This window comes from Dysidea avara, chromosome 3 (assembly GCF_963678975.1).
Source record: "Dysidea avara chromosome 3, odDysAvar1.4, whole genome shotgun sequence".
Classification (NCBI taxonomy): Eukaryota; Metazoa; Porifera; class Demospongiae; order Dictyoceratida; family Dysideidae; genus Dysidea; species Dysidea avara.
This window is the reverse complement of record NC_089274.1, coordinates 6,358,436-6,377,005: the sequence shown is the minus strand read 5'-3', so window position 1 is coordinate 6,377,005 and position 18,570 is coordinate 6,358,436. Positions and strand designations below refer to the sequence as shown.

At 38.3% G+C, this 18,570-nt stretch overlaps 1 protein-coding gene and 1 long non-coding RNA gene across 3 annotated transcripts; one reads left to right on the top strand and one right to left on the bottom strand.

Moving 5' to 3' along the window:
* Positions 1–5,607: 5,607 nt before the first annotated feature.
* On the top strand, positions 5,608–8,264 carry LOC136251807 (TNF receptor-associated factor 3-like). The gene is made up of 5 exons (XM_066044217.1): positions 5,608–5,635; positions 5,702–5,797; positions 6,792–6,916; positions 7,353–7,400; positions 7,464–8,264. The coding sequence occupies exons 1-5, from the start codon at positions 5,608–5,610 to the stop codon at positions 8,262–8,264; spliced, it is 1,098 nt and encodes a 365-aa protein (XP_065900289.1).
* A 1,714-nt stretch (positions 8,265–9,978) lies between these two features.
* LOC136249091 (uncharacterized) lies at positions 9,979–17,787 on the bottom strand. Of its 2 annotated transcripts, none has more exons than XR_010698042.1 (8): positions 17,353–17,787; positions 17,095–17,280; positions 16,861–17,045; positions 16,074–16,204; positions 15,013–15,127; positions 11,290–11,394; positions 10,614–11,166; positions 9,979–10,104 (listed from the first exon to the last, which is right to left on the bottom strand). It is a non-coding gene; the product is annotated as an uncharacterized lncRNA (long non-coding RNA). The 2 variants fall into 2 exon arrangements; XR_010698043.1 differs by having other exon boundaries at positions 11,290–11,391.
* Positions 17,788–18,570: the final 783 nt, after the last annotated feature.

The following is an 18,570-nucleotide window of genomic DNA, read 5'->3' as shown; positions in this document are numbered from 1 at the left end:
ACTTTCTCAGTCGGAAGCAGTCTCTAATAGACTGTTCAGTGATGTCATTATTTGCTTCCTTCAAAATGTGGACACAACAATCGATATCTGACTTAGTGCGGGCACTCCTAGGAGTGCCAGTGGGATTCTCTTTGATACCATAAACCACGACATTGAATTTGCAATCTATGGGATTGTCAGGCACAGCTACATGTTTGTTGTTTGGTGAAGGAGTAGACTGTGATTTGCTGGTAGAAGATTCTGAAGTGATCAGTTGTGGCTCTGGAATGATATGTTGAGTGATACCAACAATTTCCTTGGGTTGGGGACTTTCAGCTTTCAAGTCTGTGACTTCTTTTTTGAGGCTATCTATGGCGGATGTAAGCTCATGTAGTTGCTGCTCTTGAATGGCTAGGCGACAGTGGGGATAGTAGAATGGATCATCTTCATCTTGGTAGACTTTATAAAGTGTTTGACTTGTGCAGTGTCCTACCAGAGTGACAGCCACAACTAGTTCACGTTTGGATCTTCTACTTACGAATAGTCCATCTTATTTTCAGGCCACTGCTGCTATTCCTTGTGGCAGTAGTGATCATCATTTGGTTGTGACTCATTTTTGTGCTCGTGGTATCTCTCAAGGCTCAGATCATAATATCGTTTTTCTTCGACAATATCATAAACTTGACAGTGATTTGCTTGATAAAGTTTTTCTAGATGATTTCTGGTCCATTGTATTTGCTGTTAATGATATTAATGTCTGTACCGAAGCCTTTACTATTGTGATGCAACATGTTTTGGATATACTGGTACCACTTCGTAGATTGAGGGTGAAACGCATTAGTTCTCCTTTGAACCATTTTCCAGAGATAGTTTATTCAGCTAGGAGACGAAGGGATTGGCTGCATCGTCAAGCAATAAAGTTTGGTGATCCGGGTGTTTGGTCTAACTATAGACGTTGTCGTAACAAAGTTACTGCTATGACTCGCTCAGCTAAACAACAATATTTATCTAACCTGGGGTCGAATTTAAAGCATGACTCTTCCAAGTTTTGGAAGCATTTTAGCCATTTGTCTTCTCATCAGAGAAGTCAATACCAGACTAATTCAGATTTTACTAGTGAAGATATCAATGAACATTTTCTTTCTGTTGCCCAGAAAACTGTTAGTGCATTACCATCTTCCCATACATCCCCTACCTCATATATTACCATAAACACTGATGTGTCACCACTTAAATTATCTGAAGTGGATGTTCAGGAGGTTGTTGAGTGTATTTCTCATCTGGATAGTCATAAGGCGGTGGGGGTTGATGGAATTCCAGCAAAGTTTGTTAAGGCCTCACCTTTGTGCATGGCTGTGCTTTTGACTAAGTTAATTAATAAGAGTATTTCTTCAGCTGTCTTTCCGGATTGTTGGAAATCTGCTGTTGTAACGCCAATTCCAAAATCACGCAATAGTTCATCGTTGTCTAACTTTCGTCCCATTTCAGTTTTACCAATCTTCTCCAAGGTATTGGAAAGAATTGTATCTAATCAGATGATTGATCATTTCAACAAGTATGATCTGTTCTCACAAAGACAGTCTGGCTTTCGTTGTGGACATTCAACTCAGGATGTTATTCTGCATGTTTCCAATTCTTTTTCTGGTGCTATCGATCATGGGGAATATGTGGGCGCTGTATTTTTGGACCTAGCTAAGGCTTTTGATTGTGTAGACCATTCTATTCTGTTGCAGAAGTTGGGTTGTTATGGCTTTGGTGATAGTGCTCACTCATGGTTAAGGAGTTATCTGAATAATAGAACACAGCGAGTTGCATTTCAAGGTTGTTTGTCATCTAGTGGGCCTATTAAAGTTGGAGTTCCCCAGGGTTCAATCCTAGGGCCCTTACTTTTTTCTATTTATGTCAATGACTTGCCAAGTGTTATTTCTTTGTCTGACATTAATATGTATGCAGATGATACAGAGCTTCACTTTAGCCATGGTGACCTTTCTGTTGTAGAAAAAACCCTTCAAGCAGATGTAGAGAATGTTTCCACTTGGCTGGTTGTTAATAGATTCAAATTGAACGTGATTAAATCATTATGTATGCTCATTGGTTCCCGCCAGAGAACTGGAGGGCTGAATCTCACAATAATGTTGGATGGTGCTATCTTGAAGCAAGTTTGTTCTACTAAGTATTTGGGTGTATATTTTGATCGGCATCTCACTTGGCAGGTTCATGTGGATTATGTTCTTGGTAGAGTTAGAAGGAAACTTTTTGCTATGAATCGGGTTAGGCCGGCTTCCTCTAGAGTTCTGCAGTTGCTATATCAAGCTTATATTTTACCGGTGTTGGATTATTGTGATACTGTGTGGCTACCATCAAATTCTAGTAGTACTCGTCGTTTGGAAAGACTCCATTCTAAGGTTACATCATCTTTCCATTCCTCTGATAACTTAAACTTCCGATCATCTTTAACTGAAAGGCGTACTTTTCACACAGCTGTACAGGTTTTTAAAATTCTCAACAAGATTTCCCCTCCTTATTTACATGGGATTTTTTCATATGCTGTGGATGTTACTGGTCGCTCTGGTAGAAATTTACGCCGATTACTTGTTCCAAGTGTTAGAACTAATTATGGAAAACAGTCTTTGGCATACAGGGGTACGGCCATATGGAACAGATTACCTAAAGCACTATACAGTGCTAAAACTGTGAATGGTTTTAAAACATTATTTTGTACAATGTAATTCTGTTTTGTTGTGTATGTATGTACTTAAGTTATATTGTATTGTATTTTTTGTTGTGCTCTCAGGGCATAGCTGAAAAACAGCCTTCTTTGGCTGACGCTATTTTCCCTGATTAAATATCATTTAAAAAAAAAAAAAAAAAAAGTTGTCACTGAAAAACCAACTCACATACATGCTTGTATAGCACATGACGCTTTGCATTGCAAGAACTTGGAAAACCGCAGTATTGCACGCATTTTATTATTCAAAACACGCGCATGCTCAAACCGCGCATGCATGGCCGGTACAGTAGTTGCAAAGACAATGCAATTTCCTGTACAATATGCGTATACGCGTACGGTAAAAAATACGCATATGGTACAGTCGATTGCAGAATTCTTGAAAAAAGTATGCCGTACCCAGGGCCGGAGGAGGGAAAACTGAGTTGGTCAGGCCGTTGACTAGTAATGTTGAAATTGCTACTATATACATGCCAATGAGAGAGGAGCTGTTGCACAATGGTCGAAGCACACTCTGCGAAGTGTGAAGCACGAGCATTCTAGGGGGGTCTGGGGGCATGCCCCTACAGGAAATTTTTGATTCAGATATGCAATTTAGTGATATTTCACTGCTAGCTAGCTAATTATATAAATATGCTCAAGCCTATCTGTTGTTCTTCAGACTTTCTATACTATGTATAATTGTAGACCTGACATACAGGGGACACAGCATGAAACTTGCTGTATGGTTCATTTAGTTATAGCTAGCAATTAGAAGTTCAAGGGGGGTCTGGGGGTGCAACCCCCAGGAGCTGCAGAATTTTTGCAATTTAAAGGCTTGAAAAGGCCTTAAAATTTAAAATTGATGCTAAATTTTAAAGTAAAAACTAGCTAGCAACTTGCAACTTTCCCCCCAAATTTCACAGGGAACCCATGCAGTATGGCCCCCTTTAGCTAGGATATAATTACTATACAGTGAATTCACACAACTACAATAAAAAGCTACACAGCTACAAAAATACTGTATACTACTATACTGGTTTGTATGAAGTAAACGGATCATCTTGTAAATAGCTATACTGGCGAACAGTCACGAGACCAATCAGTATTCGAAAATGGCGCGATGTGGGTGAAACTGAGAGTTTGCTCAGTATCTCGACAGGACGAGTGGGTAGTTGAAGAGGAGTGATCTACTCAACATCTCATCCAGTTGGCCACCATATGTGACTGAATTTGACAAAACCCGGCTTCGACGCACAAAACTTCGTTAGGAGATATGGCGATTTTAAGTAATCATTGTGTAATAACTTCCCAGTGCCTACAGCTGTGCAAGCAAAATTTGCACCAAGTATGCATCTATTTACTAGCTATCACTGAGTGGGTGTATACATTTCTGATACCCAAAATTAGCTCTGTTTTGGGCAGCTTTTCTCGAGTGGGTAATAATATCACAGGTGATAGTAATAGGGTGGGAGGGTGGGGGTGGATAGTAATAGGGTGGGAGGGTGGGGGTGGATGGTGGTCTTAATATACGGGTATAAAATGGAGTAAGAAGACGATTGGAATCCAGAGGCCAAGTTTGGGCTCCCCATGGCCCTCAAATCACTCCAAATTGACCGAGAACACTATTGGTGAGCTCTCTGTGAAGTCCCAGCTCACTACACACCATTATCACAAAGCCATGGCCATCCAATGGCGCCAATCTCCCACTCGTGGCTTTGACAGGGTCGGAAGAAAGCTGCCACAGAAACCAGACTTGCCAGTCCTGAAGGAAGTACAGTGTGGAATGTGATAGTGTATTAGGCCAGCAATCCATTTCTGGTAAAAACGTAAGTTTGATTTTGTGTGTGTGGAAGCCTTGTTATGTGAAATCCGGTCACATATAATGTATGGGTGTACAGCTTCTTGCCACGGAATGAGTCATCTGGTTTGTCACTGCCAGCCCTTCGCCCAGTAAAAGAAGCCAAGAGAGAAAAGCCAAGGAATGCTAATGATTATGAAGATTGAATTGTGATATAAGTGTGCTGGTTTAGAATCAAAGAAGGCACCTGCCTTACTCGTGATTAATGCCACCAACTGTCAGCACACGTGATACTGTACGTAGAACCCACAATCATTTCTGTACAAAACCATACGAATGCTATGTTGTACTGTAAGGTAATTGGAGGTACTATACGTGTAGTTCTGTGCTGAGAAACTAGGTAACTACTCGTATCATGCATTTTCAATAACATCTGTAAAGTGTACGTAGCTACATGCAGATGTGATCGTCTAAAGATTGCATGAGAGTAATGTAGTTCGAGCTGGTCAGCTAGCACGGTTGGTTTAACTCAGTCCAGATTATTGGTCCGGCTCAGGCCTGACCAACCGGACCGTCTCCTCCGGCCTTGCGTACCGTGAGTGTTTCCGTAAGGTTCCTTGTGAGGAAATTTTATTGTCCTTGCCACGGATTCAACAGCAATTGAACCACACTAATCTCTTTCCTCAATCCGGCTGATCCGGCATCACTACAAATAGTTTTCCAGCCCACGGAATGTTTACGGCACGGGAAGAGAAATTTCAACAATTCTGCAATCGACTGTATAGAATATCCATATAATTATGTAGCTGAGATGTTTGCGGGCTTTTCGTGTATATATCGTTAAAACTTGCAATTGGTCTACACTTCGAGATACATTGCACTGATATGCAAGTACAACTAAAGATACTGGACGAACGGTTGCGGTGTATTCAATGTGGCTATTTGTCAATCGGTCCCTTGCAGTTTCCATGCGGTCATCACCTGTGTACACCATGTGCCGTGAAACTAAAACAGCAAAGGTTTAATTTTCGCATAGCTATATAGCTAACTATTTCAATATACTGAATAATTAACTGCTGTTGATCTTGTTTTATAGCTCTCAAACTCTCTTCTGTGATAAATGTCAGAGAAACATCGAATTCACAGGGGTGAGGCTCTGGAATTTAGCTATGTAGTTCAATAGTGCATGACATCAAGAGTTTATAATGTGTTAGGAAGAGTGTCGAACTTCGCTATACTGACTCGAGAACTACCTAATGAAAAAGAGCCCCGCATCAGTACCTTTGTGTCCTCTCGTAAATCCTACCGCTGTATGTTGATTGTCCAGATTTAATACCTTCTTAGTTTGCCGGGTCGGGTGGTCCGCCCTCTGGCTGAAAACCCTATCATAACTGTCGAGGCATGGACTCGAATGGCGATCATGAATGAAATCTCGAATTAAGACGTCACGCGAAGTTGATATCTATGGCTTTCCAGGTTTGGCTGTGTCTTTCTGCGGTTCCTTAGTGCGTTGTGCCATACTTTTCTCGAGTACGCTGTTCTTTCACTCTGTACCTTCAGTCCGGCTCTCAACGTATATGCGCGCGCCCACTGTACTTATAATTAGTGCCATTTTTCACTGGGGTATAGCGTAGTTCGACACTCTCCCTACACCATTACAAACTCTTGATGACACATAGTGTTCTTCATATACAGTACTTTCATGACAAAGCGATAGCCAAAGAAATCGAATGCAGCGTTGTCAATTGCCCTCATTGCCGCTGGTCTGGAGAATTTCGATGCTATCAGGTAGCTCTCTATATAGCTATGGACTAATATTCATACACATCATAATTATTATTATTATCAAAGTGTACTAAATCTATTATAGGAACATTTCAGAGATGGGTGTCAGCTACTTGAGGCAGCGGCGGAGGAAGTAGTTGATATGAAGGGGGGCTGGGCTGACCCAGACTTATTTCTATAGTTTGGTAAGGTAAGACCAAAAAAAAAAAAAAAAAAAAAAAAAGGTCGCAACCAACTGACAAGAGCTTTCCACCTGACCAGCTACCATTTCTAGCTGATAAACTACATAAAAATCCTTTCATAGCTCGCTACACACTGACTACTTTATTAGAGTGACTGCTCTATTAGAGTATCTCGATCTTTATCACGGTTTTCAGCCCCACTCCAAGAAAGATAATTTCGGTGTGATATCATTCTGAGGGGGGGCTTTAGCCCCCTAGCCCCCCCCCCCCCCCCCCCCCCCTTTCCGCCGCCTATGACTTGAGGTATCATGTTCCAATGAAGGACATGCGGGTGCAGGTGAGATCCGAGGTGAGATCACAAGATCGAGCCTTGATGATCATTTACCAGAACCAGCATCACTGCAGAATTCAAAAACTAGGACACCATTAGTGATACAAGGAACCTGTTGTAACCAGCGAGAGGTAATAAAGTTAACTATATGTTCACGTTGAGCTGAATCCTGAAAAACAGCTAAAAATTAAAAGTGGATTTTTCTCAACAGAGTTAATATTTAAGCCAACCAGATGATTATTGGTAACAGCAAAGGTATCAACAACAGACACGTACGGTTTGGCTCCATTACAAGTTTGGGAAGGGACTGTAATGGACATTGTACTTATATGGCTTCCCCATAGGAAATGTATTGTGAAAATTTCGATTGGCCGTAAACATTATGTCAAACTTTTGAACAAAAAGATTTTGAAATAGTTTTAGCGGGTCAAGCAGTACTACAAATGAGCCAAATTTCAAGATTGTGTGTAATTGCATCCATGAGTTATTAAATGTTTTTGAGGATTCAGCTCAACATGAACATACTATAGTATTGTGCATTGTTCGTGACATTATAATATTGTGTAGGTTCACGAATTAAATGTACCAATTTCTTGCACTGATCAAACCGAAGAGGTAATTTAAAACTTCATGAATATAATAAGATATATAATATGATCTAATGTGTGACATTCTTAGGCCATCAGTACACTTGATTGTACAATAAATAATCTGAGATCAGCAAAAAAACAATGTCCCTTTAGCTTTTTAGGCTGCCTATACCAGGGAAGTAGCAGAGAATTAGAAAAGCACAAAGTTGAAAGGATGCACAACCACATGTCACTTGTCGGTACTTACTTTAATAACTTATCTCAAGAGTGTTTGTCTGCAAACTTAAGAAGCTGTGTGGATGACTCCAAGCAACTGCAAACCAACCATTTGCAAAGTGACTGTATTAGTGTTGAAGATATTTCGTCCACACAAGCTACTAATGCATTTAACCATATGTTCTGTACTTATGAAGAAGTGCAAACACCTCAAACTACTTCATATGATGGTCACTACATATGGAAGATACCAGATATCACCAGACGTAGGAGGGATGCTCTACTAGGAAAGACTGTCAGTTTATATTCAGCACCATTTTACACCAACAGGTTTGGGTACAGACTGTGTCTACATGTGTATTTAAATGGTGATGGTAGTGGCAAGGGGCGTTACATATCTTACTTCCTTACCATCATGAAGGAAGAATATGATGCTTTACTAGAATGGCCATTTCAGCATATGGTGACAATGACATTAGTGAACCAGAAAGGCAACAACAATATTGTACAGTCATTCAGACCCAACCCAACCAGTACCAGCTTTCATCATCCAAAATCAGACATGAATGTTGCATCTGGTTGTCCTAAATTTGCTCCACTATCAATACTGGATAATCCTGAATTTGTTGTTGATGATGTGGCATTCTTCAAATGTGTCATTAAGCAATCATAAATATTGCACAGCACCATGACACTCTCATGCATTGCATTACACAAAGTATTCATACGTATAATACTATAACATTTAGAGAGTTATTGTGACCAAGATGTATTAATAAATGTGTGTATCTAATTTCCATTTGTAAACTTACATATACATTAATTTTTTTTAAAAACCAAATTTTATATAAATGTGACCGGATTTCACATAACAAGGCTTCCACACACACAAAATCAAACTTACGTTTTTACCAGAAATGGATTGCTGGCCTAATACACTATCACATTCCACACTGTACTTCCTTCAGGACTGGCAAGTCTGGTTTCTGTGGCAGCTTTCTTCCGACCCTGTCAAAGCCACGAGTGGGAGATTGGCGCCATTGGATGGCCATGGCTTTGTGATAATGGTGTGTAGTGAGCTGGGACTTCACAGAGAGCTCACCAATAGTGTTCTCGGTCAATTTGGAGTGATTTGAGGGCCATGGGGAGCCCAAACTTGGCCTCTGGATTCCAATCGTCTTCTTACTCCATTTTATACCCGTATATTAAGACCACCATCCACCCCCACCCTCCCACCCTATTACTATCCACCCCCACCCTCCCACCCTATTACTATCACCTGTGATATTATTACCCACTCGAGAAAAGCTGCCCAAAACAGAGCTAATTTTGGGTATCAGAAATGTATACACCCACTCAGTGATAGCTAGTAAATAGATGCATACTTGGTGCAAATTTTGCTTGCACAGCTGTAGGCACTGGGAAGTTATTACACAATGATTACTTAAAATCGCCATATCTCCTAACGAAGTTTTGTGCGTCGAAGCCGGGTTTTGTCAAATTCAGTCACAAATATGGTTTGTCGCTTTGATTATATGCTATAATGCATACCTTCCATGAACTTTTATACTTTTGCTATACATACAGCCACATTTTTGTGTATTCATGCCTAAATATGCATGTTTTTGATCATTTTGATAGCTACTAGTAATTACAAGTAAGGCTCATGGCAGTTCTTTTGACATTTTAATTAATCATCCTGCGTGAAAGACTGAAAAATGAGTCTCAAAGTAAAGTACATGAGCAGTTGTCTGATTTAAAGTTGCAGTCTTCTCAATACATGTGTGTATATATATATATGTATATACTTCTCATTGCCCAGTTAAAGCTGTGGAAGGATGCTCTGTGTCCCTTTATATCTGCCTCAATAAATATAATACTCCATACATTCATTTGCATTGTACTATGCATAGATACAAGTTTGCAAAAAGTTCTAGAGATGGTCTTTGAAAACCTTTTCACCATTTTACCACATGAAAATACTAGAGATAGCGTTCAAACCCGGACCTGCATGGACCTGGATTCTGTTGCAGTGAATTAGAATACCTCAGTGCATGTGCTTCACACTCTGTGCAAAGTCAGACATCCCTCTTAGGCCCACTCATGATCATGCCTTAATTGTTTTTTGCTATGCCCTGGTAAACAGTGAACAATCATGTGTTTCAACAGTATTATAGATGACAGTATTGAGCAGTCATTGCTTGCTGAACTGATGCTGATCATGATACAGTTGACTTTATTCAGCATTACAGGTAGTTATGTTTATTTGCTATTATAGTTAGCTAACTATATGATATATGTTTTGTGTTTTAGATACAAATTATATTTAGTTATGACACATCTTATCCAACACTAACAATTATAAACACTAAATTGTAGCTCCTGCATCTTATAAGAAACTATATAATTTTGATAAAAGTAGAGCATTGTATAGCTACTACTAACTCTTATTATTCATTTCATTTATTGTACAGTGAATCCTTGCACAGCTACTGGTAACTTAGAAATGTCACCTATATAGCAGTGTTGGGAGTAACGCGTTACGTAATATTATTACTTTTGTGGTAACAAAGTAATATAACGAAATACACTATGAAAACAGGTAATATAACGCAAGATACTTTACTTACAAACGTAACGCGTTACCTAAGTAATATAATTACTGTAACGAGTCTAATATGACGTAATATTATTACTAAAAGTAACGAAGTTACTAATCTCGTTAGTAATCCTCTGAGTAACGCCTAACCACAACAAAGTAACGAGGCCTACTGAATGAAGCTTATTCACTAGCTTCTTACTTATAACCAAGATTTGCACATTGTCCAACAACGCAATCATGTCACGTGATAAGGTGGTAGTTTCACACGTAACAGTTTAAGGCTGTGGACACAAAGTAATATAATATGTAATATTATTACAGTTACTTTATTTTATGGGTAATATGTAACTGTAACTAAATAGTTCTGTTGCAAGTAATATGTAACTAGTTACTTTTACAAAGTAACTTGCCCAACACTGCCTAATAGAATCTATTTCTACTAATGCCTGTCCATAGCAATTCTATAGATTGTACTGGGACCTGGTAGTAGTGTTGGTCTAGTTGCATCACTGTGACATTGTCATAATTATGCAAGAACTCCTCTTTGTTACTATCTTTTACATCACTGATTTTATTTCCTGTCGTGAAATTGACAATCTCTCAACGAAACAAACTGGAAGAAGCCATTAATTGATAGCAACTGAAAACTTACACACATACACACAACAGCATTACATCACCTAGCCTACTAGCATAGCAAACAGTACATGAATCATAGATTGTCATGTGCAGCATATAAGATGTTGACAAAATCCTGTTCATTCAAATACATTCTACTTCATGGCTCTATCCTCCATCATTCTGTCCTTTAGGATAGGAAGCTTGTAAAATAGAGTTGATCATTGTAAATGTCTTGATAGCATTTGCTCAAGCATTTGGTGCAATTGACCGAGCATTTTCATTGCATGACTTGCAACATGTTGATGAATCCTTTTCCATTTGAGAATGGCCTTGTGTTCTCTAGCTCTTTAATCTGTGAGCAAAACATGAACATAAAACTTGTAAATATATGTAAGGAATTATAGGTGGACAAACAAAATGAGCAAAAAAATCTTAGTAAGAGTTGTTACCATTATGACTCACAGAAAATTCATACCTTGGCTGTGTTCTTCCAAAGTTCTTAACCACATAGGACAGGCAGTAATAAGCTTCTTCTCCTTAATGATGAAGCTTCTTCTTTTTTCTTTCTTTTTTTTGTCTACTTTTTTTTTTTGTGAACAAAACATGAACATCAAACTTGCACATAATAGGTATTATAAGTGCACAAGCAAAATGAGCAAAAAAATCTTAGTTAGAGTTGGTACCAACAGAGTTGGGGGTAACGAGTTATATTTGTAACACGTTACATAATAATATTACTTATGTTATAACGAAGTAATATAACGCATTACATGAAAAAGTGACAAGTATAATAAGTAGTGGATATTACATCTGGAAATTGTAATGAGTTACCTCTTTTTAATGTGCGTTGCATTCAGCACGTGATTGGCTGCATTTTGGGTCCTAACAGCACTGAATATGGCTGTACAGGTAAGAACAAAGAGGGATAGTGTATGGGGAGTGCCCTTGAGACCAAGATACTACAACAAAGTATGTTTTTGAGGCTGTACTCACTCATGTCACTTGTAGTTGTAGGCTGGGAGCATGTATTTAGAAGGTTGGGCTTAATTTATAGCTCTTAATGAATAAATGTAATATGTACTATGGGTAGCAGTGAAATTAGTCATTAAGTCTAAGTCCTTGAAACTAGGTTAGGTAATCCTAAGGCTGCAGCACATGTTGTTGTAGACCTTCAGTGCTGGTCACTGTAAAGTGTTAATAATAAATACCTTAGGATTAAGGAAGAAAATCCATCCCTCCTGGAGGAAGACTGAGTGTGGCCCCCGACTAGACATTGGGTGACCTGCAGTTCGATTCCTGGGGTTGGAGGGATTTTTTTCCTTACTTTGGCCCCTTTTCTGTTACACCTTTTCAGCTACTATATAAGTCATTAAGTCTAAGTCCTTGAAACTAGGTTAGGTAATCCTAAGGCTGCAGCACATGTTGTTGTAGACCTTCAGTGCTGGTCACTGTAAAGTGTTAATAATAATAATAATAATAATTGGGATAATACCACGAGTGTTGTATTGGAAATTTACCATTTCCAATACAACAAGAGTGGTATTTATCCCAAATTTCACTGCTACCCATACTATTCCCAGTTAATACCATACTCATATACCCATGCTGTGCGTTAGCATTGCTATGAACACAATTTGTCACTATGTACTAACATAGATAAGGCCACTCCAAGTCATACCTTAGTTTCTGGTCACTCCTAGCCAACAAAAGGATGCGGGCGGGCGGATGATCAGGACTTCAGGACCATCATAGACTCTTACATATATACACCAGTAATACTGTAATGTTATTAATTTTGCTCAATTTACCCATTTCATATTGAGTTTACAACCAAGCTTAACCAACATTCTTATAGCATAAGTAGTTAATTATGCTTCTGCAAAATGCACCAGAAAAATTGTTGATGGCTAGCTACACTGCTGAGCACAACAATGTGTAGCTAACACTAAGGAAAGGTCTGCTCATGTAGCTACTTTTGCTTTACAAATGAAATGTTTCATTAGCTATGTCAGGAAATTATTATTTATTAGCTAGCTAATAATAATCCAAAGCTATATTAACACATCATCAGAAACTCTTTCAAAAGTGAAGTCTTAGCCAACTATATATGCATGCGTTTCCAGCCTTCTATACAGTAAACCTTGAGTAAAGTAGCTGTCAAAGTTTTGAGTTGAGTTGTTGAGTGCTCCAGGCTAGTGTTTTTCAGTGATCATGTGGGAAAGCTAAGTTAATGTTTTAACTAAGGGATGTCATGGACTTGCTAATTTAGGACCATACTTGCAATTATGTAACCATGGAAAAGTTGAAGTTTGAGCTCACCAAACGTTACCGGATTTCTAGTCAGTATATTAGTGATCAGTGATAAGGAAGTTCAAGTTTAGATCCACTAGAAGAGTTACTAGACTAATCATTAGAGAACTACATCTGAATTGTTAGGAAAGTTTAAAGCTATGGTATATCTAATTTGGGAGATATCCAACTACTAGAGTCCCTACAAAAGCAGGCAGCTCGATGGATCTGTGGGAGTCGCTGGAGTCCATCTACCAGCTCTTGGACCATTTCTTCGAATGATTGTTGCTCCCAACTTCACCTTCCTTCTCTCCAGTCAAGACGAAGTTTCCTTTCGGTCAGTTTCCTCAATGACATATATCACCAGCAAACATCTATTACATTTAATAGTCACTGTTCATTTAATTCCATAGCATCTACCAGAAGTCACCATCTTTCACTAGTCCCTCCACAGTCCACCATTAATTCTAGGAGATATTCTTTTTTTGTCAACACAACTTTCTTCTGGAACGCTGTGCCATTATATATCCTTGAAGACAGTAATCGAAAGTCTTTCCGGCATCACCTTTATAATTACTTATGTGTCAAGTAACTTCTTAATCACTGTTTTGTGTTTTGTTGTGTACTGTTTAGTTTGTAGTGTACTGTAGGTATATGTATATGTATGTTTGTTTTTTGTAGGCGGACACCTTGTACAGGCTTTGCCTTTTGTGTATGCCTTCCTTTTTGGTAAATTGATAATAATAATAATCTGATCATTAGGCTAGTGATCAATGCTACATACATACTGTACTGAAATTACTTACTGGCAACAGAAGCATTACTAATAGCTAGCTATATAGCTAATCAAGGACAAGTCAAAAACGTTATAGTAGTATCTGTCTATTCTAGTATTAGAGTTAAGGGTAGTGTGACTGCTTTATTAGAATCCCTGACTGCTCTATTAGAGTATCTCGATCTTTTGCAGTATTTAAAAATCACTGTCCTTGGTCACGTACACTTAAGCGCTTGTAATATTAATAATAGTCCTCATAAACTGGGGTTCCAGTTTTCCATGCGGGCGGGTGACCAGAAACTAAGGTTTGACTTGGTGTGGCCTAATATAGTACAGGGATTCGCAACAGTGACGTCATTACGGACAATCCTCGTTACGGGTAGGAACCTTGAGGGGCGATATCTCACCAACTATACTTTATTTCTTCTTGAATTTACCATGACAGTTTCCTATTCACTATTAGATTAAGTGAGTGTTATCAAATCACGGCAGTTTGCAGCCAGTTTGTCTCGGAGCTTCTTCGCTATGGTTGCTCAGGTGTGGCACCAATAATTTTTGTGGCGCTATTACTGAGAATATTTTAAGCATCAACTAAGTCCCCAGTGACTGAAGGATTGTATGAAGGTTATATTTTGTGAAGCGAGGCTGATTCTGAGCCTGTAACCAAGACCAATCAAACCCGTAACGAGAATTGTCCGTACATAAAACTATTAGTTCCTACGGAAATGACGTCACTGTTGCGAATCCTTATTGTACTATATTATATATGGTACTAAACACGCATCAACACTAATTGGCGCTACATTGTTAACATAAATTCTAGCCAATGAAATTGCAATTACAACTTTTTCACTACTACCAGTGAAATACGGGATAAATTTCACTGCTATATACTTTTGAGATTTTTGTATGGGCAGTGAAACAGGCATGGTATTAGTAATAATATTACTATAGTTACAGCCCTAAAAGTAATGTGTAATATGTAACTAGTGACTAATTTTCTGGGAGTAATATGTAATTGTAACTCTACAGTGTATAGAAGTAACTAGTAATATGTAATGAGTTACATTTTTAGAGTAGCGACCCCAACTCTGGGCACCAATGCCTGCATTATGACTCACAGAAAATTCATACCTTGGTTGTCTTCTTCCAAAGTTCCTAACCACATAGGACAGGGTTGACAACTGTAATGAAGCTTCTTAAAAAGCTTCTTCTTCTTCTTCTTAATGAAGCTTTTCTCTCTTTTTTTCTGTGAACAAAACATAAACATCAAACTTACACGCACATGTAAGGAATTATAGCAGGGGTGGATCCAGAGTTATGGAAAGGAGGGTAAAAATAACTGGGACACTATATTGTCCATAAGGGGAGACCAAAAAAAAATAAAAAGGTCATAGTCAGCTGACCATAGTTGCCCACCTCACCAACTATACATTTATCACTGATAAAGTACATAAAAATCCTTAAATAGCTCACTACACACTCTAATACTGTGACTGCTTTATTATGATTATGATTATTATGATTATAAAGTAGTTGGTAAAGGCAGAGCCTGTATACTAGAAGGCCTTATAAACAGGGCCGCCCAGAGAAATTAAGGGGCCCAGGGCAAAGAGTTAAAGTGGGCCCTTGACCCAAGTTGTAAGGTGAAGACCAAAAAAAAAAAAAAAAAAAAGGTCACAACCTGCTGGCAATGACAATAACTACCCATCACCAACCATATCTCCTTATCTATAAGCTTGCTACACTGCTCCTATGAAGAATACTGTGACTGCTCTATTAGAGTATTTAGATCTGACTGCTCTATTAGAGTATATCGATCTTTTAAACAGATATTCAGGGGCCCTTCCTGGGGCCCCTTTCAGGCTGGGGCCCGGGGCAAAATTCCCCAGTTTCCCCCCCTGTGGGCGGCCCTGCTTATAAAGGCCTAAGATGTTTATATTAACTGCACTAAGTATGTTTGAAAAGTAGGAGAAAGAAGAAAAAATCCATGACTGGACCTGGGCAGCCTCTCTTGTTAGAGTGACTGCTCTATTAAAATATCTCAATCTTGGTATACTAAAATTTTTTGGAGGGAGGTCAATAGCCCCCCCCCCCATATCCTCCCTTGTTATAGATGCGCAAGCAAAATGAGCAAAAAATCTTAGTGAGAGTTGGTACTAATGCCTACATTATGACTCACAGAAAATTCATACCTTGGTTGTCTTCTTCCAAAGTTCTTAACCACATAGGACAGGGTTGACAACAGTAATGAAGCTTCTTCTCCTTAATGATGAGGTTCTTCTTCCTGTCTTTTTCTTTTTTCTTTTTTCTCCTCTTTTTTTTTCTGTGAACAAAACATGAACATCAAACTTGCACATATATGTAAGGAATTATAGGTGCACAGTGTTGGGCAAGTTACTTTTTAAAAGTAACTAGTTACACATTACATATCACTTGCAACTGAACTATTTAGTTACAGTTACATATTACCCATAAAATAAAGAACTATAATAATATTACATATTATATTACGTACTTTGTGTCCACAGCCTTAAGCTATCATGTGTGAAACTACTACTTTATCACGTGACATGATTGCGTTGTTGAACAATGTGCAAATCTTGGTTATAAGTAAGAAGCTGGTGAATAAGCTTCATTCAGTAGGCTTCATTACTTCGTTGTGGCTAGGCATTACTCAGTGGATTACTAATGAGATTAGTAACTTTGTTACTTGTAGTAATAATATTATGTAATATTAGATTCGTTACAGTAACTATATTACTTAGGTAACACGTTACGTAAACTTTGTAAGTAAAGTAACTTGAGTTATATTACCTGTTTTTGTAGCGTATTTCGTTGTATTACTTGGTTACCACAAAAGTAATAATATTATGTAATGCGTTACTCCCAACACTGTAGGTGCGCAAGCAAAATGGGCAAAAAATCTTAGTAAGAGTTGGTATACCAATGACTACATTATGACTCACAAAAAATTCATACCTTGGTTGTCTTCTTCCAAAGTTCCTAACCACATAGGACAGGGTTGACAACAGTAATGAAGCTTCTTATCTTTGCTTAGTTTTCCCAATACAAATATTCAAACACAGACATCCAAATGACCACATGTCAACTGCAAATGTGTACAGTGTTTCATAAGGTCCTGATAGGGTGATGTGCATGGATACCTGTAGTTAATACACATGTCAACCAACTACAACACTATAAACACATCACCTCAGGAGCCCAATATCCTGGTGTTCCTAGTGGCAGGATGGAGGCAAACTTGATCATCTGATCAGTAGGCTCTTTTATACCAAGTCCTAGTACAGTACCAGCAGAGTCAAAGTCTCCAAGTTTGACTTGAAACTTGGAGCTACATCTACAACTCAGTGGCTGGCATCATGATCATTATATTGCTGGCTACAAATATAAAACAAAATGAAACTCTGTGTAGTAGATTAAAGCATATGCATGCAGTTTGCCTATACTCACCTTTGATATCTGTGTACATGCCCAATTTTGTGTTGTTGAATCCAACCCCCCCCCCCCACTCCTGGGATCTTTCACACAATTGCTATAAAAATGTTTCAAAATGTTTCCATCTCTGCATTAAATCACAATCCATTGTAGGCATGAAATGAAAGGCAATAAAATTTAGATGCACATGTGTGCCATTCATGTCTCTCTTCTACCTACATAGTAAACTACCATAAGTGGAATAATGCTTTCATGATACAATTATGAATGGATATTGACTTTGTTGGATTGGTAAACTCTCTGTCGGTATATATCATAAAAATCTAAAATTAATTGTCAGCTGTATCTCATTTTAATGCTCTTTACAACTCAATGATCACCTTCTTAACTGCATAATGTCTTCTTTCATGATACATTGTAAATACAAATACGTACATTTCCAACATTACAATCAGTAGCTCTTCTACTTAGTATTGGATGTTACTCTGACTTATATACACATCCCACACTATGATGTCATGACCAATATGCATGTGTTAAATGATAGGGGTTTCCCAGGGATTATCCTATTACTCACTAACTCAATATAGTTAAGTATACAAGTCTGATGCAACTAAAACATTCAATTAAACTACAACATAGGTCTCCTAACACTTTTGCATATCAATTTGCCTGAATGTGCTGAGACTGCTGACTATACAATATACTATGTAGCATTGCCCTTGTCATACTTTTAGTTTCTTTTTCTCATGAATATATTAGCTATTCATGTAACAATGGTGGATCCAGGATTGGGCATTTGTGGCAATTGCCTCTCCCTCTTTCCATCCCTTTGTGGAGGAGCCATAGTAGGCTAGCTACTTCTTTTGACTGAAATATTAAATTTTGTTAGGCCAAAATATAACTAATGAAAAATATGCATACTATTATCATTTTGTTGCAAACTCACCTCCAGCTGTTAAATCGCAGCCAAGAGCATACAGTATTGTATATGGCTTCATCAATTACCCATCTCATATTGACTATACGGCCTGTAAACAGCTATCTGACATAGACTCTATACATATCTGGCTATTTATTAAGAGCAATATCATGATCACTAGGGCTGTTTATTCGTAGAATTAGAACCAGCTCTTCTCAGTTTCCTAAATGGTACACTTATACGCCATGAGATTAAGTGTCTTAGGGCTCTACGAAAGAAAAACAAATCCCATCCTACTGATCACAATTAAA